Source organism: Bos grunniens, chromosome 5 (assembly GCF_055505025.1).
Source record: "Bos grunniens cultivar Pamir isolate PY7600 chromosome 5, Bosgru_T2T1.0, whole genome shotgun sequence".
Taxonomy (NCBI): Eukaryota; Metazoa; Chordata; class Mammalia; order Artiodactyla; family Bovidae; genus Bos; species Bos grunniens.
In genome coordinates, this window is record NC_141169.1 from 107,055,492 (window position 1) to 107,077,762 (window position 22,271).

General features: G+C 44.2%; 1 protein-coding gene across 10 annotated transcripts; it reads right to left on the bottom strand.

The window, feature by feature from the left end:
* Positions 1-817: 817 nt before the first annotated feature.
* On the bottom strand, positions 818-19,681 carry TIGAR (TP53 induced glycolysis regulatory phosphatase). 10 transcript variants are annotated; one of them, XM_086402376.1, is made up of 7 exons: positions 19,514-19,681; positions 14,028-14,065; positions 10,048-10,169; positions 7,611-7,822; positions 7,316-7,393; positions 6,570-6,680; positions 818-5,552 (listed from the first exon to the last, which is right to left on the bottom strand). In XM_086402376.1, exons 5-7 carry the CDS (start codon positions 7,349-7,351, stop codon positions 5,121-5,123), a joined length of 579 nt encoding a protein of 192 aa, XP_086258502.1. In that variant the 5' UTR covers positions 7,352-7,393; positions 7,611-7,822; positions 10,048-10,169; positions 14,028-14,065; positions 19,514-19,681; the 3' UTR covers positions 818-5,120. The 10 variants fall into 10 exon arrangements, with proteins under 10 accessions (XP_086258502.1, XP_086258506.1, XP_086258505.1 ...); XM_086402380.1 differs by having other exon boundaries at positions 7,674-7,822; positions 19,289-19,681; XM_086402379.1 differs by having other exon boundaries at positions 7,674-7,822; positions 18,636-19,681.
* Between the last annotated feature and the right edge of the window lie 2,590 nt (positions 19,682-22,271).

Consider the following 22,271-nt stretch of genomic DNA (forward strand, 5'->3'; position numbering starts at 1 on the left):
TATACTGTTTAAGAGCTACTGGAGAACTCCATGGAAAGGACTTTGGCAGAAAACTGGTTCTTTGGGGTTTTCTCTTTGGCAGAGTCGAGGGAGCCCCACAGTCTTTTGTCCCTTAGCACATGGCAATATTTATTTATTTATTTGGAAGATTTTGCCTCTCGCTCTGTATTTATAGATATTTATAAAAATGTAACCCCCTTTTCCTTTCTTCTGTTAAAAAAAATAAAATTTATCTCAGCTTCTCTGAGTGTTTCTTTTTTTGTATGTGTACATAAAAATATATCAAAACATGAGAATAAAAGGAATTATGGTAGAGGAGCACTGGGAAAATGTAGAGAAAGCAAAGTTGAAAAAAAATCAGAACTTTAAAATATTCCAGGTTTTCCCCATACACAAACGAACTCAGTAATTTTGACTAATTCAGACAGAATTCTGGAAAACAAAGAAAAAATTTTAATCGTGATTATATTTCTGATCACTCTAGCTTGTTGTTTCCTTCAAAGAAAGAAAATTTTCTATTTGAAAAATACCCACAGACACAACAACATCAAGATCCCAGTAACCCTCTGAAGGAAGACGACACATTCCAGGCTCTGGACAAAATAAGGGGAAACGGCCCACAGTCCAGAGAAAATGCAATCACTAGAGACCAGCCATTAGATGAGCCAGATCCTGGAATCAGTGACAGGAACTTTGAAGCAGTTATGATAAATATATTTAAGGATTTAAAAGGAAAGAATGGTACTAAGGAATAAACAGATCAGAGAAAAGAAATAATAAAGAACCAAGTAGAAATCAAGAATTGAAAGATACAATATCTGAAATAATAAATTTATTAAGCAGATAAATAGCCATTGAAGATAATAAAGTCAACATATACTCTTAATCTGAAGAAAGAATAAATACGTTAAAAAAAATCATGACCGGTGTCTCAATGATTTGTGTGACAGTATCAAATTGTCCAAAATATGTGTAAGTGGAGTTCCAGGAAAGGTACAGAAAAAGTTGAGGAATATTATTTGAAGATACAATGACTGAAACTTCCCCAAAACTGATGAAAAATGAACGTACTGATACAAGAAGTTCATCAAACCTCAAGAAAAATAACAACAAAGGTAATCACAGTCAAACTGTGATTTGGGGATGGCTACAGGAAGAATTTGCAGGAAGAATCCACCTGCAGTACAGGAGACACGGGAGACCTGGGTTTGGTCCCTGGGTCGGGAAGACCCCCTGGAAGAGGAAATGACAACCCACTCCAGTATTCTTGCCTGGAGAATCCCATGGACAGAGCAGCCTGGTGGGCTACAGTCCATGCGGTGGCAGAGTCGGACACGACTGAGTGACTAACACTTTCAACACACTGAAATTTTGCAGGGGAAAGGGCATGGGATCTCCAGATTGCTCTCCAGTGTTTCAGGGGGAAAACATACCCATGAGCCTGCAGGACAAAACAAATGGCTCAAAATGTAAGCAAGTGGTGAATCTGGGTGAAGAGATTAACATGAGGAGTTTCTTGTATTATTCTTGCCACTTTTCTGTGGGCATGACATATCAAAAGCAAAAGGTTACCAACACACACACACACTTTGTTATAATTATTCTCCACTTAATATAAGGAAATAGAAGCTCGGGGACACGAAGAGACTCACTCAGCCACAAAACTACTAGAAGCTGAACGCAAGTCTACTGACCACGGATCTTCCCCATGTTGCCGCCTGGTCCCATCAGACATTAACCCATCAACAGATGAGCCCCAGCCCTTAAGCCAGGCCTCCCTCCCTCATCCCTTCTGCTTTCTGCTCCCTTCTCCTGTCGCCCACCCAGACTTCCCAGTACCTGCTCCCCCCACACCAGCCTGGGTCCCACACAGAGCTTGACCCTTCCTCCTCCGTCCCTGTCCCCATCTCCATCTGGGTTGCTCGTCTCCTCCCACAGACGGGCAGAGTTCACTCTTGGTTTCAGTCTTTGGATCCCACCTTCTGCTCCCACCTGTGGGAACCCTCCCGGCATCCCTCAAATAAAGCCGCACGCCTCCCTCGGGTCTTCCCGCTTCATTTCCCTCCACTGCAAAGAGCCCACTGACAGGTCCTGTATTCATCTTCCTGGACAGAGTACGGCTTCCACAAGGATGGTCTATTTTTCTGTTCATTGCTATATATTCGCAGTTCTTAGAATAGCTCTAATAGTTCTTGTGACAGCCTGGCATGTATGTGCCATGCACAAAATAAATCTACCGAATGACTAATTGAACACAGGCATGCGATTCCAGTTATAATTGCAACAGAGTTTTTCTGGAAATTAATGAACTGATTCCAACACGTGTACAGAATAGAGGTGCTCCCCGTACAGAGTACCTGGCCATGAAGCTGCAGTAACTGAGAGTGACAGTCCTACGGGAACAGAGTTGTTGTTTAGTGGCTAAGTCATGTCCGACTGTTTGCAACCCCACGGACTGGAGCCCACCAGGCTCCTCTGCCCGTGGGATTTCCCAGGCAAGTATACTAGCGTGCTTTACTGGGTTCCCATTTCCTTTGCCAGGGGATCTTGCCAACCCAGGGACTGAACTCAAGTCTCCTGCATCGCAGGTGGATTCTTTACAGCTGAACCACCCGGGAAGCCCGCATGGGAACCCAGAGCTCCCTGAACTGGGGCAAAGTCCACTCCCTCTAGCACATGTGGGTGCGTGGGGGTTTGCCTGAGAATCAGGAACCAACTGGGAAAAGAAAGACTTGGTAACCGTTCACCACATGGGAAAAAATATCTAAAACAGAATTCTGACTTTACAGTATTCAAAAACAAATTCCAGATGATGAGAGGAAACATTCAGAAAACTCCTTAACACTGTAAGAAAAAGGAGATTAGGATATGACCTCATGGTAGGAAAAGCTTCTTAAAGACACCCCCAACTCCCCCAAATCATAAACAATAGCGTATATCCGTTTGACTTCAAAATAAAAAAAGACACACATATGAAAAAGGTGTATGGTGGCATACACAAGAGATGAGTGAACTGGAGGACATCTTCAAGGCCTCCTATAACTCACCACAAAAAAGCTACGCAGCCGAACAGAAAGCCAGACCAAGAATGCATGCGGACTGATGACTTGCCAGAGAGGGAACCCCATGGTCAAGATGCACACACACACACAAATGCCCAGACTCCAGCAGTCACAGAAGAGCTCATTAACACAGGGGCATAGCCTTCACTCGTCAGATTAAAACAATTTCACCAGACAAAATCCAGTGTTGCCAAAGATGTGGAGACCAGGAGCTTTTGAAATACTTCCAGTGAGACTGAAAAACCTCTGTTCTGTAGAATACTGGCTCCTGTCAGGCTGGGGATACACGCTTTCTCTGACACAGCACAAGACCACTCCCTGAAGCACTGTTTCTATTCAGAAAATGGTGAATAAACCAAAACATCCACTGATGGGAGAATAAAGAAATAAAACGTACTGTGCTTATTCTGCAGAATACAGTGGTTAGAGAAGTGACCAGGTCTGTACACACCAGTATAGAGCCCCAAGATACACACAGGAAGTGAGAAGTCAGAATAGACCGATGCTGTGTCCATTTGTAAAACGCCAGAATGATAGCGTTCCCTGATGATACCAGGCAGCCATGTGAAGGACGGGTGGGAGTGCAGACCCGTGGTGCTGGCCGCCTCTGTGGAGAACAGGAGGCAACAGGGCAGTGACGGCTGCTTAGAGGAACTTTACTTCCATCTCAGTGCATTATTTAAAAAAGGAGGGCGTTAGTTATTACTTCTGGAGGGTGGGGGAGTGGGCATTTATTTGTCCTTTTCTGATTACTTGCCAGCTGTCTGCAGTGAGCTCCCTGTGCGCGACCACATCCTCCGTTCCAGGACACCGGTGGCACTGGACACACTGAGGACTGCGTGATCCTAAACCTGACGCACGTCTAAGTGTGACTTTAGCCTTAAGTGACGGACAGACTCAGTCTTACCCTCTTGTGAGCTGAGGCTCACAGCATTCATCAACATGACTATTTATAAGCAAAACTGCATGGAAAACACTTTCTCCATGGAGACGAGGACTTCAGAGGGACCCCCATCTGTTGCACAGAATTTCAGTTCAGTTCCGTTGCTCAGTCCTGTCTGACTCTTTGCGACCCCAACGACAGCAGCGTGCCAGGCTTCCCTGTCCATCACCAACTTCCTGAGCTTGCTCAAACTCAGGTCTATGAAGTCGGTGATAACCCAAATCCCTTTTCTCTAGCACCATCTGGTGGAAAAGAGAGGAAACCTCATCTTGAACAAATCCCTACTGCTTTGAAGCAAATCAGCAACTGTGTGCTTTCTTAAGCACCATGTTCAAACTAAATTCTTCAGCCCACAGGTTAGATATGAAAGGTCTGCTCTTTTTGTTTCTCCTGCTTTGATTCCCTCTTGAAAATTCTGTAATAGGTGATGGTTGTTCCTCAGTATACTGTTCTGAAACTACAAGCCACATTCATCTATATCTCAAACCCTCCAGAATCCACAGTTACAACAGTTGATTTCCATAGTAAAGATTTAGTGTCATTTGCTTTTACGTAAACTATGATAGCAGGTTTCCTTTAAGGACTTTTTGAATATAACATCTGTCACATAAATATGGAGTGGAAATTACAAGTACCCTCTTCCAAGCACTGGATGAAGACAGCAAAAGAAAAAAAAAAAAAAATACAGTATCATACCAAGAAAACAAGTTAGATTTTTCAGACATAAAAGAAAAACATTAAAAAAAAAAAAAAAGATATTAAAAAGGTGAAAAAAAAAAAAACAAAAAAAACCCCCAAACCATAGTAACAGGGTTATTCATGCCTCAATTCACAATACTGAGTTCCCTCATCCATTTACAATACAGAGAGGTCACTGAGCAGGGTGGTAAAATTACCCTGGAAAATTCCAACTGTACTTGCACCAAAGAAGTCCATTTTCGATGGTTTTCTATTAGTGTTTTACATGGCTCTGATTCCACTCGAGTTTTATAACCTGCTGTAACAGACAGCTTTTTAACTGTTTCCAAATCTGCATTAGCAGAGGACGGAAGTAAAGTCAAGAGGCACTCCCTCAGAGGCTCACATGTGCTGATTTCCATGCAGATGATTCAGATTTAGGGAGTTTTGTTCACCCCGGCCAGGTGGCCCTGGAGGTTCACACACACACACTGGGCAGTTGGTCTCCCTTTGCCTCCTTTCTCAAAGTTTAGGATGAAGACAGTCATCCCTGTGTTAGGGCTGACTGACGTGAGCTCGGACCTGCTCAGAGTCGCTGGGAACGAGCACTTGAGGTCAGTCAGAAAGTAATCCAACAGGCTTCGTATGTAGGCGCCATGACTCACGACTAAGACACTGGCTGCTAGGCCCGGGGTGCCGCTGTCAGAGTTAAACGTGGAGGCACAGTTCTTCCCTAAAGGAAATATCTCTGCCAGGGAACTTTCCAGACAGCTGCTCGGGGCTTCCTGGGAAAACTGTTCATTCTGATCGGCTTCTTTCAGGATCAGTTGACAAAGAAATTCAAAAAAGTCTTTCCCACGCCTTTTCAGCTGCAATGAAAGAAAAAAAAAAAGGTGAAATAAACTGACATTAATGACTATCTTAAGACATAAACAGGCTTCCCTGGTGGCTCAGATGGTAAAGAATGTGCCTGCAATGGAGGAGACCCGGGTTCAATCCCTGCGTCAGGAAGATCCCCTGAAGAAGGGAATGGCAACCCACTCCAGTATTCTTGCCTGAAGAATTCTATAGACAGAGGAGCCTGGCGGGCTACCGTCCATGGGGTCAAAAAGAGTTGGACACAACTGACTGAATAACACTTAGGATATAAACAGAACTGATTTTTCTGTAAGTCAGTAATACCACAGAAGCAGATGAAACTCTATTCATTCAATCAGTACTTCCACTGATACTAGTAAGTAAGCGCCTAATATATTTCTGGAACCATGAGAGCACTTTGGGGGCAAAGGTGAGTAAGCTACAATGCCCAACTCCTGACTTGAAGCAAACAGAAGGTCATGAAACAGCGTCACCTAGGAAACCACGTCCAACGCTTCTGAAGCTCAATGACAGCAAGGATGAAAGGCCGGCCCTCGCTGAACTCTGCAAAGTCCTTACAAGGGAACTACGAAAATTAAAAATGGGGGAGACGACCACCCGTAACACACCTGAGCAGCAGAACACTCCAGGGGATATGATGTCACCTGGAGGGGTGGGGGCGGGGGAGGCGTGACGGCCTCTATCGGCTGCCCTCCCTGAGCGGCACACACCTGCTTCACTGACCCCCCTGTCACTGCAAAGACTGCTGCTCCCCATTCTTAACAAGACCATCTAACAACCCATTTCCTCAAATTCATGATCAGTAATGATGCCAAATTAATAAACGAGACAGGACAGGTTAAAAGGGGGGAAAAATGGTATCATGCAGAGTTGTTCTGTGAATCGAACAACTTGCAAATTGCTTAGCTAAAACTCAGAAACATCTCGCTCACAAAGAGGAGTCAGGTTTCAGCTACTCGGATGTCGACCAGCTCGTGGACACAGCCACTTTCCCCCAGGCTGCATACCTGGTCCAAGGTCTCTCCTCCAGGCGGTGTGAACGCTGGGCACTCCTCCCCCGCCGCTTTGGCCATGGCCCTCAGCTCGCTCAGCGGCCTGCCTTCTGCAGCCCCATATTTCTGCAATGATCCAACAGACAAAAGTGCCTCAAGGGGAATTTGCAATTCACAGACAATTAAGTACATGTTTACAGCACACTTTCAGCTTACTTTATCCTATCTCCTCTGAAAAGATGCAAACCCAGGTCCATGTGACTTCATAGCTCGTTAGCTGTTTAGGCTCTTAAAAATCAAGACTTAGCAAAATGCACAAGTCACAGAGGAAATACCAATGGCCAAGAGACACGGAAAATCTACCTTCTCAGGAATCCCATAGTAAGAAAGATTAAAATGACACCTTTCATAAGTCATTAAATCAGAAGACCAAAGAGACCACTAACAACCAGTGTTGATGTAGAAGGATCAGAGGCTGGGAAGAGAACTTTTCACTTTTAAACTCTTCTGTACTAAGTCCTCACAAGTATGCCTTGCTTTTATAATTTAAGATGCCTCTCGCCTACGATTTTAATGATTAAATAAGACACTATTCACGAGAGCAAGTAAGAGTAACTGCCACACAGTAGATTCTTCATGTAATAGCCAATTTCACATCCCAAGCAGGAAGGCATTTGATTTCTAGCCATGGGATAAACTGAGTTGCTGTAGTGATATTTTATGGTAGAAGAACAACATATAAGTAAGCTATTAATACTTACCCTTTCTCGGAGTCTTGAATCATACTTTACTGTCATATCTTTGCAAAATTTGCTCTTCTCCAAAATCCCATGCACGGTCTGCAAATCAAAAGACAACCATTTCTTTTCTCATAAAAATAATCATTACTGGGGAATCCCCTAGCACGCCAATGGTCGGGGCATGCTTCCATTGCAGGGGGCACTGTTCAGACCCTTGGTTGGGGAACTAAGGTTCTGTATGACACGCACCCCGCCCCCCGAAAAAAATCATTCTGGGAGGGCTCAGGATGGTATCATAGGAAGACTCTCAACTCACCTCCTCCCAAGGACAAGGAAAACCCCAAAAGGCTAATAGTAGATTTTCTAGTAGAAATCTTACAGGTCAGAGGTAGTGGTGTGACATACTCAAAGTGCTGAGAATTCCAGCTAAAAACACTCTACCCAGCAAGGTTGCTCGGAATTGAAGACAAGATCAAGAGTTTTCCAGACAAACAAAAACTAAAGGAGTTCATCACCACGAAACCAGCCCTACAAGAAATATATATGGGGCTTCTTTAAGCTGAAAAGAAAAGGCACTAATTAATAGCAAGAATACATGAAAGCAAAAATCTTATTGGAAAAGGTATATATATTAATATAATAAAGGTTGTAGATCAATCACTTATAAAAAGTTATTTACTGACAAATATATATGTGTCAGATATATACACACATATATAACATACACATTTATAATTTTCTCCCTCTATGTGTCTTATTTATGCTTTGTCCCAAAAAACTTTCATAAAGACCTTTCTCCTGTGTTTTCTTATAGAAGCCCCATAGCTTTAGCTTTTAGACTTGTTCTATGATGGGCTGCAAGTTAGTTTTTGTGTACTGTGTAGGCAAGAGTCACATGTCATGTTTTTCCAGATGGCTGGCCCATTGTTTCAACACCTTTTATTGAAAAGACCACCCTTTCAAACACAGAATTATCTTGGCATCTCTGTCAAAGTCCAACTGACCAAAAACACTTACAAAAACAACTGAGCATGTGAGTGTGGGTCCCTCAACTCACGCTTGAAAGAGAAAGTCTTTATTTTACCTTAATTTTCGAAAGCACTGCAGGGTTGTCATTTCTTCAAAGTATCTTTTACCTTCACACTCACCCCAACTCTCTTCCCTGTTTCCCTTTTGAGACTTCAACTATATGTTGAAGTCTGCACTGCCTGGTACTGTCCCACAGTTCAGAGACTCTTCATTTTTCCTTTTCCAGCCTTTTTTCCTTCCACAGTTAATTTTGGAATGTTCAGTTTCCACGTCTTCACATTCACTGACCTCCTCTTCTACAGTGTCTGTTGCTGCTGCTGCTGCTAAGTCGCTTCAGTTGTGTCCGACTCTGTGCGACCCCATAGACGGCAGCCCACCAGGCCCCGCCGTCCCTGGGATTCTCCAGGCAAGAACACTGGAGTGGGTTGCCATTTCCTTCTCCAATGCATGGAAGTGAAAAGTCAACGTGAAGTCGCTCAGTCGTGTCCGACTCTTAGCGACCTCATGGACTGCAGCCTACCAGGCTCCTCCATCCATGGGATTTTCCAGGCAAGAGTACTGGAGTGGGGTGCCATTGCCTTCTCCATCTACAGTGTCTAACCTACTGCTAATCCCACCCTGTGGAATTATCATTTCAGAACACTGCCTTTTTCATCTCTAGAAGATGGAGTTGCTTCTGCCGCCTCCTACTTCTCCCCTCGTTATGCTCCTCTGAGGGCAGTTTAGCCTCACGGTGATGGGGTGACACACTCTCTGTATTCAGCAAAGCCTCCACTTGTGCTGTGGGAGCTCTCACACCTCCCCACTTTGTGTGGGCCCCAGGAATCAACTGGACAACCACACCCCAGCAACTGTTCTCCCCCAGAGTTCCGTTTTCTGCCCTCATGTGGTTCCAGCCACACCTGTGCAGACTAACTGTTCACCAGAGACTGATGAGGACTTCTATACACGTGTCTAGAGTCTTCTCTGTGCATTTCTCCCTCCAGCACGCCCACAGATTTTAGTTCCTTAAGCCTTCCAAATTCTAAGCTTTGTTCCCTCAACTCGGAGACCAATGACCTCCAGCTGGCTGCTTTTGCAGAAGTCTGGAGATCACTTTAGTCAGAAAACCACGACGACTGAGGGCTCATCCCCTTTGTTTCACCCCATCTGAGACTGCAGCCCAAGCTTCCTGGAGTCCACTATCTGAAAACAGTTGTCTCACAGGTTTTGTCTTGTTTTCTGGTTGTTTGTTGGGGGAGGCTACATTCCAGCCCTGTTATTCCCCCATGGTTGTCACTAAAGTCTCCTTCCCTTAGCTTTCAGAAGTTGATTTGGTTTTTTCAAACCTCTGGGATTGTTTTTATAGTAATCTGCTCCCTAAAGCTATTTCACACATCTTTCATTTCTTTATAGCAACATAACTGCTTTTTAAACTCTATCTGAGTTTCAATATCTGATATCTCAATCGTTAAATCTTTGGTGTTTCCACTGGGTTTCTCTCACAACACCCTCTTTGCCTTTTTTTGGCATTTTGTTAGACATTTCCCCCCAAGCTGCTCTGATTAAATTACCAAAATAAAATAAAATATAAAAGTGAAATAAAAAGAACTTCTGTCAGCGAGGAGAGGATTGGGGATGATGTTTATGTGCGATTTAATTCTCTATGAACTCTGGGAGGAAATTTTTCAAGGTACAACTGTTGAAACTTTTGATTTACGAGCCTCATCCTTGACTAAACTTACCTGCTTTGTCCTTGTAAGGTCACTGGAGAAAACATGAGTAAACTTCACATCTTTAAGAAATATACCAGCAGCAGCTGCTTGTTTAAATCCAGTTTCTGAAAGAGGCTCATCTATTCCTTGTCCTGCAGTATTAAGAGAAGAAACAATAACGTTCAAATATATATAACGGATGCAAATAAAAATCATACCTAAGAGAATATAAAGAGCGTTTATATTTTATTAAGACTTCCTTGAGTACTTTCCACATAACTGTTCAGAAAACCAAAAGCAAGCAAAATTAAGCTATAATCCCTATAGAGGTTCAGGTATCCAAGTGTTTTCCAGCATGTCTGCCTGATGGGAACTGGTGGGTGATGAGACTGTCTTCAGCTCCCCTGCCTTGCACCGCCCACCGCTTTACCAGCCTGTTTCATTAGTGCTGCCTCTGATCTACCTTCTCGGCCCAGCTGCTGTATTTGGGTGGTTGGATCATCATCTAGAGAAGTTTTCCTTCTTTATCTCCACTGTTTAAATTCAGTAACATACAGTACTGCAAATTACTCTCCATAAAGGCCAACAAGCCTTCTACCAGCTTAGAGCAAAGATCAGTTTGGCCAGCGACATGACACACAGGACAATAAACCATCGTGAATGAGGGTCAGCAGAAACAACGGGTAACGGACTTGGAACCGCCAGTACTTCAGACATGGAATCAGCAGAGGCTGCACTCTGCATCACAAAGACAAGCAACAGCAAGTCCTCAAAACCAGACAGGTTTCTGAAGGAGCTAAACAAATCTTTTAACAATGAAAAACGGAATTGCTGTGGAGGTAAAAAATATCCCTCAGTGGATAAAAGGAAATTCATTAAGCTGAGAAGCTTCACGAACCCAAAGGTAAGGGTGAAGTGGTCCCCCGTGCCCCTTTCCCACAGATATGAGGAGATAAGAGCACGTCTCAGACATGTTAAGACATGGAGGAAGGACAAGGATTCCTAACTACAGCCAGTGGGAACTCAAGAGAGAGAGAAATGGAGAACAAGAAGCATGAAACGGAACAGGAAGTGCTAAATGAAGAATAGGAAGTATGAAATGGAGAACAGGATGTGTGAAATGGAGAAAAGGAATTATGAAACAGAACAGGAAGTGTGAAATGGAGAATAGGAAGTGTGAAATGGAGAATAGGAAGTATGAAACAATAGGAAGTGTGAAATGGAGAATAGGAAGTATGAAACAATAGGAAGTTTGAAATGGAGAACAGGAAGTGTGAAATGGAGAATAGGAAGTGTGAAACAAAGAACAGGAAGTGTGAAATGAAGAACAGGAACTATGAAACAGAACAGGAAGTGTGAAATGGAGAACAGGAAGAGCGAAATGGAGAACAGAAATCAGGAAAGACATAAAACTACAGATAAAGGAAACATGATGCACACCAAGGATAAATTATTAAAAAAAAAAAACAAACCCTACCAGATTTAGTAAGAGAAACTGTAGAAAACCAAAATAAAAAGACTTTAAAAACAGCTACAGAGAAAGACAGATGGGACACCATGGGATATGATGGGACACCATGGCCATGATGGGATATCCACCATGGGACACCATTTGGTTGAGAGAAGATCTCTGGACAGGAGCAACAGAAGCCAAAATAAAAAAACCCAGCAGAGTAATGGCTTCCAAAAGAACCATCAGTCTAGAACTGGACTAAAGAAGACTAAAGAAAATAGAAACAGAACTGCATGGAATAGAACTGATTGAAACTATCTTTACCACCAACCGATTTACACAAGAGAACTTCTCAGAAAAGATGCTTCAGGAATGAAGGTCCGAGATGCAAAAGAAATGGTGACAGGAGAAGCTGGCAAGTATGGCTGTAAATTAAACAAACACTAAGTAAAATAATGCCTAGGCTGCACAGGTGAAAAGGACAGGAGACTAAAACAACAGCACATGCCAACACATCTTTCAGGAGAGAGGATATTTACCTTATACTTTATTAGGTATGAATGGTGAAGATACAAAGACAACTATTAAAAGAACAGACATGGCTTATTTCAAGGCCAGAAGGCAAGATAACAGTGGGTTGGATAAGGGAAAGAAAAGCAGGCACCTAAGAAGTAAAGGTGAGTGAGAAGGAAAAGATTAGAAAACGAAGGAAAAAAAAGAACCACAAAGGAAAAATCCAAACACACCAGAAACCAGAGTCAACATGGATTAAACCACTCTCACCAGTTAACAAAAAGACTGCTTTTTTTTTTTTAAGAGAACCAGAATCAGCTGCCTACCATTGACAAGGTTAACACTTAGGAGACCAGTACCCAGCAATGCTGAAAAGAAAGGGATGGGAAAATACACACCAGGAAAATTCCAACCCCACACAGCTTGAGCTGCCATATCACTCTCAGAAATACATGACTTTGTGACAGAAGTCTCACTAAGGATTGTGAAGATAACTATAAATAAGGTTCAATTCACCAGGAAGATAGAGCAATCTTTAAATTTGTATGTGCCTAATAAAATAGTCTCGAAGGATGTAAAAGCAGAATATATATATATAAAGCACAAATTGATAAAATTGAAGGTATTTAAGGATGAATTGGCTATCACAGTGGGAAATTCAATACATCTCATGCATAAACTGACCCTTAGGTCATACAGGCACATGAGTAAACTTACAAAACTAGTAAAGTAGGGGAAGATTTGAACGACAAAATCAAGATGAATGATTTGATATCAAACTCCAAACCCAACAATTAGAAAACAAAGATTTTTCTCAAACATATAGTAAATTTATAAAAACTGACCACGCTAACCAATTTCAGACATATTACCAAGTAAGCCATATTGTCAAAACAGAAAGCAATCACACTCTAAGTCAATCACAAAAGATGAAGAACAAAACCAAAGAGTCCACTCATTTGGAAATTTAAAAAACAGTTCGAAATAACCTACAGAAATCATAAATCATAATGGAAATTTAAGATACTTGGTACTGACTATTTACTAGATTACTATAAATCGAAACTGTAGGCATGCAACAAAAACGGTACTCAGAACCATATAAGCTTGAATGCTGACAAAACTTAAAAGAAAGAGGTGGCTGTGACTGAGGAGACTAAGCGTCTAACTTCCGAAGTGAGAAAAAGAACACAAAACAAATCTAAACAACAGGTCCTGAACATGGAAACTTTTATTCATGTTCTACTGCCAGTTTCAAATGAAACGAGACGAGTGAGCAGGGCCCATGAACAAACAAGGTAATGAGTCCTGACGATGCTCTGCGTGGGGCCCAGGTCAGTGGGAAACAGACTGGTTTCCAGCAGAAGGAGGCAGGCACGTGGGGTATTAAAAATCAGCTCCTGCAAACACCAGATGTCCCTAGCCCCAAAATACAAAACTCAACGCTTGGATCATCAGAGCACAGAAATAGCATGTCTAGCTGAAAGATATTCTTTAGAAGCCAGACCAGCTGGATCGCAGGGAGATTAAAAGAACCTGAGCCCAAATTAACAGAGCAAGCTCGGCTGAGGTGGGGTGGGGAGCAAGACAGAATAAAGTAACAACCCCATGTGAGAACAGGAATTCTCTTTTTAAACTATTTATTTCTTACGACTAAAAATAATATATCTTAGCAGGAAAAATACCATTAACACCAGCCAGTAAATTTTTGTTTCCAAATATGAAGTCATTTTAAACCCTGGCAGATATATTTGAAGACAATTAGACCCAATACAGCTCCTTAATCAGCTGAGAGGTCGCTTTGGAGCCGCCCACAAACAATTTAGACCACTGGTCTTCACATCCAATTCACTCAAGACACTCACTCCTCTTGAGTACCATCTACTCTGATCATACTTCTGTTACCACAGGCTTTAATTCCGTAATCCCAGCTCACAGTCCAGACCTGCCCCCGGTCCATCCTACCCTATCAGATCTCTTTAACCTACATTTCACATGAACATGAACAGAGAGAGCTAAACAATAAAACTCAGAGAATACCAACCTTGAATTATTTTCTCCTTGTTAAGTCTTGTTTCTCCACTAAAATAGAAACACAGGGAGAAAGCCTTTATTATCAAATTAGGTTACTTTTGAAATGAGGGGAAAAAAATCAGCAATGAAAGGTCACGATATTTGTAAAGACAGCACATTGTACCTACGTTAGAATCTAACCTGTAAAAATGACACTCTAAACTACTATCTGCAGCTGTCTATTCTATGTACCGAATTGATGAGCTAAAAATTTCAAACTGTTCCAAAGTAAAATGTATATAGATAAATCTTCAGTGAATTGAAGGCAGAGAATATTACTTTTCAAAGTATATGTACAGATACACAATGGAGTGTCACTCAGCCATAAAAAGAAATGAATCTGAGTCAGTTGTAAGTGATGTGGATAAACCCAGAGCCTGTCGTACAGAGTGAAGCAAGTCGGAAAGAGAAAAACAAATATTGTATATTAACACGTATATACGCAATCTAGAAAAAAGTCTTGATGCACCTCCTTGCAAGGTAGGAACAGAGACACAGATGTAGAAAGCACATCTGTGGACGTGGTGGGGGAGGAGGGCGGGGGGCAGACGAACTGAGTAGCACCGAGATGTACACACCACCACGTGTACAACAGATAGCTAGAGAAAGCTGCTGCACAGGGCAGGGGGCTCAGCTCGGCGCTCCGTGAAGCTAGGAGGGAGGGACGGCAGGGAGGCAACGTACGTGTACTGGTATCTGACTCATACTGTTGTACAGCAGAAACTAACAAAACACTGTAAAGCCATTATACCCCAATTAAAAAAAAAAAGTGTATATACAGACAGAAAATTTTTGTTAAATCATCTTCAAATATGTTGACCAAAACTACTTCCCAGATGTCAGGACCAAATAGGACAGCCAGTCCACCCATTCATCTGCTGGGCTGAGCGAGCAGGTCCAGGGGACCATGAGTGGAGCGGAAAGGGGTACAGGGACCCACAGTCCCCACCCTGGCTTCCGAGTCCTCGAGCGGCCCCAGCTGCTCCGCTCTGCAACGCTGAGGGATTACAAAACCAAACCCAGCCCATTCTGAAGCAACCAGAAGAGTGACAGGGTGAGAAACACTGTCACAAAACAACTGGATTGAGGCTGGCCAGGGGAGGGCGGGGCGCACTGGCATCCTATGGGGCAGATTTTGCTTTCAAATCACCTTATAAACATCACAGAGAAGCAATCTAGTAACAGGATTTTTTCCCCCCAAAAAAATGTGCACAAATATTTAGTTTTACAGCTTTGTAAATGTTTGTTACAAACCAAACATTTCTCGAGAGGTTTGTACAAATTCTTGAAGCAACTGGTTATAGCTAATTTGGGGAGTGGGAAAGAAAAGTGGGTGGCTAGAATAGGTTTACTATTAATCCACTTCCCTAACCAAAGCTTGGCTTGTAGCAGCCACAGGGAAAATCAGGAGAGTGGAAAGGTCAGAGGAGTATATTTTGAAGGAGTCAGGAGTAACAGCACTCATTTTCAAAATGTGCAGTGGGATTCACTTCCAAGACAGATATCCGACTCTGTAAGAATCCCAAGCCTTATGACAAGAAGCCAAGTCTGATGACTGGCCATTTATAGGCCCTCAAATATGCACCGTTCGTTTGGGGGATTATCACGCTGTTCTTCACTTTAAAAGACATTTTATTTTGTTAGTTCTGGTTTATGCTCGACAGCGCTTCTCTAGAAACCATGTAAGAGAGCTTAATTTCCTAATCACATCCTTTTAAATAATTCAAATTCAGCAGACAAGTACTTGGGTTTGCCACAGGAGAGACAAATCATGGGACATTAGGGTACAACTGAGGCGAGTTGTCAAAGTAGATGTTCTGGTATACACGAGAATGGAGTGTACTCTCCCGCTATTCAACCATGAATATACAGCCTTACAGTGATTCCTCCACAATTAATTCATTTGAAAATAGCGAAGTTTCCAAGGGCTAGGAATGTGAGGATTTTCACTGGATCTACATTACATTAGTCCTAGCTGCACAGGCTCTTCCAATTAATCAATCCTACTCCCAGAAAACACATCACGGGAACATAGCAATTACATGTATCTTTATAAGAGTTTACAGATGATCCAATATTCAACTTGCCTGCTCTATTAGAACAATGATTAGCATTCAATGAAAACTAAGTAACTGCCAAAAGAGGCAGAATTAAAAAAACAAAATCAGTGTTGCTGTCAATACCTATACTAATTAATCATCTTTCAGGAATTAAAAGTAAATTAGTTTGTAGAAATGTTTAAAGAACTAGCTAAAAATGGAAGTGAAATGGAGTAGTTTGGCAGGCAACTAACTGCAAACACCTACAAGAATGTTTCGAGGAAACCAGAGGCTTTTCTGCATTTATTGGGGTTTTCAACAATGCTGTTCTAAGACCATGAGAAACTACAGCTCAATCAGATTAGTAAACTTGAAGTGTGAAATCTGGGGTATTCTGTTCCAACAATGATACACACTGGCACTCTCACGTTCAAGGATGTTGATGAAGATCAACATGCTGACAGTAACAGCACAAGATTCATAAAGAATCTGGCTGAGCTTAAAGCACAAGATTCATAAAGGGTTTGGCTGAGCTTAAATTGCAATTAAAAAGTTTTCTTCCATTATCAGAAGAGTCACCATTCAATAAAACTCAATTCAGTTCAGTCGCTCAGTCGTGTCCGACTCTTTGCAACTCCGTGGACTGCAGCACGCCAGGACTCCCTGTCCATCCCCAACTCCCAGAGTCTACTCAAACTCATGTCCATTGAGTCAGTGATGCCATCTAACCATCTCATCCTCTGTCATCCCCTTCTCCTCCTGCCCTCAATCTTTCCCAGGATCAGGGTCTTTCCAAAGAGTCAGCTCTTTGCATCAGGTGGCCAAAGTATTGGAGTTTCAGCTTCAACATCAGTCCTTCCAATGAACACTCAGGACTGATCTCCCCTAGGATGGACTGGTTGGATCTCCTTGCAGTCCAAGGGACTCTCAAGAGTCTTCTCCAACACCACAGTTCAAAAGCATCAGTTCTTCGGCGCTCAGCTTTCTTTATAGTCCAACTCTCACATCCACACATGACCACTGGAAAAACCATAGCCTTGACTAGACAGACCTTTGTTGACAAAGTAATGTCTCTGCTTTTTAATATGCTGTCTAAGTTGGTCATAACTTTCCTTCCAAGGAGTAAGCGTCTTTTAGCATCTTGTTTCTTTTCCTGAAAGAATCATCAATTTTTAGCTTTGAGAATTCTGAAGGAGGAAACTAACTATTCCCTATCAATTATTTCAACACTTTCTCTGCAGTTTCTTATGGATGCCCGTGTGCTTGATGGTTAAGTAGCGTCCGACTCTTTTTGACCCCATGGACTGCAGCCTACCAGGTTCCTCTGTTCATGGGATTTTCCAGGCAAGATTACTGGAGTGGGTTGCCATTTCCTCCTCCAGTGGATCTTCCCGACCCAGGGATCAAACCTGCATCTCCTGCACTACAGGTGGATTCTTTATCACTGAACCACCAGAGAAGCCCTTTCCCATGAACAGAACAGAACAAAGCAAACTGTTCTTATCACTCTTCACAGTCAGATCACAAGAAGTAAAAAGTAGCTTCTGAAATGGCTGGTGATAGTCAAGCAATCCACAAACACTAGGCTTTAATTCTAAAATAGGAGTCAGAAGGGCAAAGCAGTTAACAGGATGGGCCACAGTACCACCACCTTGGTTTAAACCCCCTCCCCAACTCATCACGTGATTTTAAGCAAGTCACATGACCTCTGTGTCTGTTTCCTCATCTGCAAATTGAGAGGCCCTCTTTACCACACTGGATGGTAGTCAGAATTTAATTACAACAGTACCTGGCAAATACTAATTCATTAAGACTTATTTTTAAATTAAGTCCTCAAAGGATTTCTTTGAGGAACAACTTTACACCTTTCAAGCCCTTTTTAAGAAGGGAGGAGGGGATAAAATATACATTCATGTAACAATTGTCTATTAAGCATCTAAATAGGGATCAGCTTGTTTTTCAAGGGGTGGTTTAGCCTAGATTTTCTATGGCTTCTGGGCTTCAATTTTATGTCAGGCACTGGGTCAGGCATCTAGAAAGTGCTGCAAATTAAGAGGAAAGTGCCATCAAGACTACTTCCTGTTCTGCTATGGAGTAGCTGTAAGTTCTTGGAAGGTCACATGATGGTAATAAACCATTCTATAACATGCAGAGGAATGGGGTGGAGAAAGGATCTCCATTTCTCGCTTGGCCATTAAAATCCTGTGAGTCCTAAAGGGACAACTTCAGATAACAGCTGAGATAACCTTCCTATTCAGGAAGAACAGGACCAAAAAAAAGACAGCAACTAAAGGCAGCTTGACAAGGTTAGACCATTCTGATGTTGCTTGCAAGCTCCAACAAGTCAAAAATGGAATCTTAGTGACCCGTAACCCAGTCCTCTGATACACAGAAGCCACTCAGAATGCTGGGTCCCATTAACCACACACACACATACTGGACCACACGCTGCATTTTTATCAGAGCTGTCCTTAACACAAACAAAAGTTCGTTAATTCTCATATACGCTCCCCACCCCTCCCCAGTGCTATGCACTTTACCTTTCTAACATTTAATGATCACACTAATCCAGTGGGGTGGGGGCTATCACTATCCCCATTTTATAAATCAGGAAACTGAGGTCGTGTAAATTAAGTCGGTTAAAGGAAGCCCAGGTTACAAGGCTCCCAGGTGGAGCCCAGATTCCAATCTATGTCGCCCTTGCTTGAAAAATCTGTGCTCCTGACCGCCCTGAACTCAGTTAACACCGGGCAAACATAGAGTCGAAAAGGAAAAGGAAGGCATGGCAAGATATGTCAGCATTTGGCTCCCTGTAACGCTGCATGTTAAAAATATTTGTTGAGGGCGGTGCAGGCGGCTGAGAACAGGGCGAGGCGCACCCCCCCCCCCCCCCCCCCGCCCCACGGCCCCAGCTCCTCCCCCAGCGACCGAAGCTCTGCGGGGAAGAGAATCTCAGACCCGAGCCTGGGGGACAGAGGGTACAGAGTGGGAGCAGAGCCTGCAGGGGAAAGGTCAGCCCCGAGCCGGTCCACGCTGCAGACCCTGCGGGCCCAGCTGGGGGCTAACGCGCGGCCCGGGAGGTGAGGGGACTCGACTGTGTCTTCGGATTCAGCCGGCCCCAAGCTGGGGTGAGGGGGGGGGGGGGGGGCGGGACCTTGACCTCACTCCTTCCGACATCCCTGTCCCCACGTACTGGGGGACCGATGACATCTGACCCCTGGCCTTCTGCTCAGCGTCGCTGGGCCAGTAGAGCCGGAAGGGGGTAACTCACTGGGAACATCCAGAAATCGCCAGGCCGAGCAGAGGGGGAACACACGTGACAGGACTGGCGCGGCGGGTGCGGATCCTGGGTCCCCCCGGCCCAGCCCCGCAGCACGCCACGGAAGGGACAAGGGCAGCCCGCGACGGCCATACTCACTGCCGGACCACGGTCAGAGCGAAGCGCGTCATCCCGCCCACGCCCGGAGCCAGAGGACCAAGGACCTCAGCGCCGCCAGAATCCGCACCCGCTGCCCAGCACTGCGCCCACTGCCCAGCACTGCGCCCACTGCCCAGCACTGCGCCCGCCGAGCCCCGCCGCTTCCGCACCGCGCCGCCGGCCGGCTCCGCAGCTATAGGTGAAGGCGGACTCTACGTCACTCCCTGACCAGCCAATCAGAGAGGCGGAGGCCCGGCAGGTCGCGAAGACTGATGGGTGGCCAGATCCCGCCCAGGGCCGTGGCGCGTGCGCCGCTGCGCGCAGGCCGGTGATTGGAGCGCTGCAGGTGCGGCGGCCCCGCCCCGAGCCCGGCAGACGGGTCGCGCCGGGGCAAACCCAGGGCTGGAGGCTCAGCGGTGATAAGGCTGCTGCCGCTCCGATTGCGGTTAGTCTGATTTGAGGCTGGAGTGCGGCCAGCAGTCCTGCTTCGTGGATGTACAGCTCCAGACACGTTCGGTCCTAGGGTTTATGTTAACCGCTGGCACTGGGAGCGTGGGGTCAGCAGTGTGCTTAGACCCACCCGGCTTCAGCCCCCACCTCCGCCTAGACTGACCTGCTCCGGACACAAAGTCCTAGGCTTGGCCCCTGGCAGCCCTTTGGCAACCCACTCCAGTACTCTTGCCTGGAAAATCCCATGGGCGGAGGAGCCTGGTAGGCTGCAGTCCATGGGGTCGCGAAGAGTCGGATATGACTGAGCGGCTTCACTTTCACTTTTCACTTTCATGCACTGGAGAAGGAAATGGCAACCCACTCCAGTGTTCTTGCCTGGAGAATCCCAGGGACGGGGGAGCCTGGTGGGCTGCCGTCTATGGGGTCGCACAGAGTCGGACACGACTGAAGCGACTTAGCAGCAGCAGCAGCAGCAGCAGCCCTTATCTGGACTAGGCCTCTTGTTTCGCCTGCAGGGCCCGATTTTTACCAAAAGTCCTGCGAAGCCACTTGCTGGAGAATCCTTCCACCCTTGATGTCTAATCGAACTCCTCTTCCTCCATTCTGTAAATAAAATCACGTTCCTCTCCGTCCGCATTCCCCCAATATCTCACCTAGTTCCTCATGGTCATATTTTCCGTTCTCTACCTCATTTTCTATTCTATCCTTCACCCTGCACCCTTGGCTATGCATGTGTGCTCAGCTGTGTGTGACTCTGTGATCTTATGCACTGTAGCCCGCCAGGCTCCTCGGTCCATGGAATTTTCCAGGCAAGAATACTGGAGTAGGGTGTAATTAATTTCCTTTTCCAGGGAATCTTCCCGACCCAGGAATTGAACCTGCATCTTTTGCATTGCAGGCAGATTCTTTTCCCCTGAGCCTCCGGGTAGCCCACCCTTGGCTATAAATTTCCATTTGTCCTTGTGTTCAGAGTTGCATTCATTTGTCAAATCAAACATCTAAAAAAATTAGCTTTATAAGAGGAGAGAATTGTTTTGGAAAAATTTAGAAAATTAAAATAATATGAAATGTTTAATTATCCAAGAACTACCTATAAAAACCATGTATGTTTTCAAAAACGTTGAGAATCAGGAAAAAAACAGTTGAAAAATGAGACTCTTTGAAAGAATGGACATTATTCTGCGTTATTCATTCAAGAGTTCAGAGACTACCCTACAGTTTATAAAATGAACAAGGAATTCATTTAAACTTTGTTTAGATATAAGCTGGAAATTACCACTGATAAGCTTTTGTTGACAACATATAAAATAACATGCTGGTTTGTTTTGTTTTTTATAAAAAAGGATGCTTTGTTGTGGCAACTCATATGATAGAATTCTGAATTAGTCAGGATAGGCCAAGTTATGGTAACAAATTAATCCTGGAGTTTCCATGGCTTACTACATAAAAGTTTTCTCTCTCATGCTACATGTCTGACATGGATCAGGAAGGGGCTTTACTCCACAAAGTCCTAAGGTAACGGTTAACAATGACCTCCTTACATGGATTCACAATAACTAGGGCAGGAAGTGAGAACAATTGAGGGTGTTGAACCAGTTTTTAGATACTTCATTCAGTGTCCGAAGCTACTCACAGGACCCTCCTTAACTGCAAAGGTGGCAGGAAAAGTGAGGGACATGTGAGTGTTTAGCGTGTGGACCACGCCCCCCATACAGTGTGTGTCCCGGTCTCCGTGGGGTATGCTTTTGGTCCTCTTCTGTTCTCCACCATGCAGTCTCCTCACTGATCCTACCCAGTGCACAGATACTGTGTCTCCAGCCTGCAGTCCCCTCCCTCCGCTTTCTCCTTATTCGTTTACTTTTTCTTCCAGTTTTACCGAGATATAATGGACATACAGCACTCTATCCGTTTAAGGTGTGCAACATAATGATGTAATTTATACCCATCACGGAATGACTGTCACAAAAAGTTTAGTGAATATCCCTCATCTTGTCATGTCATGTGTTAGTCGCTCTCAGTCGTGTCTGACTCTTTGCGACCTCCGGACTGTACCCCGCCAGACTCCTCTGTCCACGGGATTTTCCAGGCAAGAGTACTGGAGTGGGGTGCCATTTCCTCCTCCAGGGGATATTCCCAACCTAGGGATCAAACCCGGGTCTCCCGCATTGCAGGCAGCTTCTTTACCATCTGAGTCACCAGGGAAGTCCAGTAAAACTCTAGTGATTATCAATCAAGTTCGAAATTGTTTCTTTTCCTGAAAGAATCATCTTAGAGACACAAAATTGTAGCAAAAAAAAAGGCTTTTCTC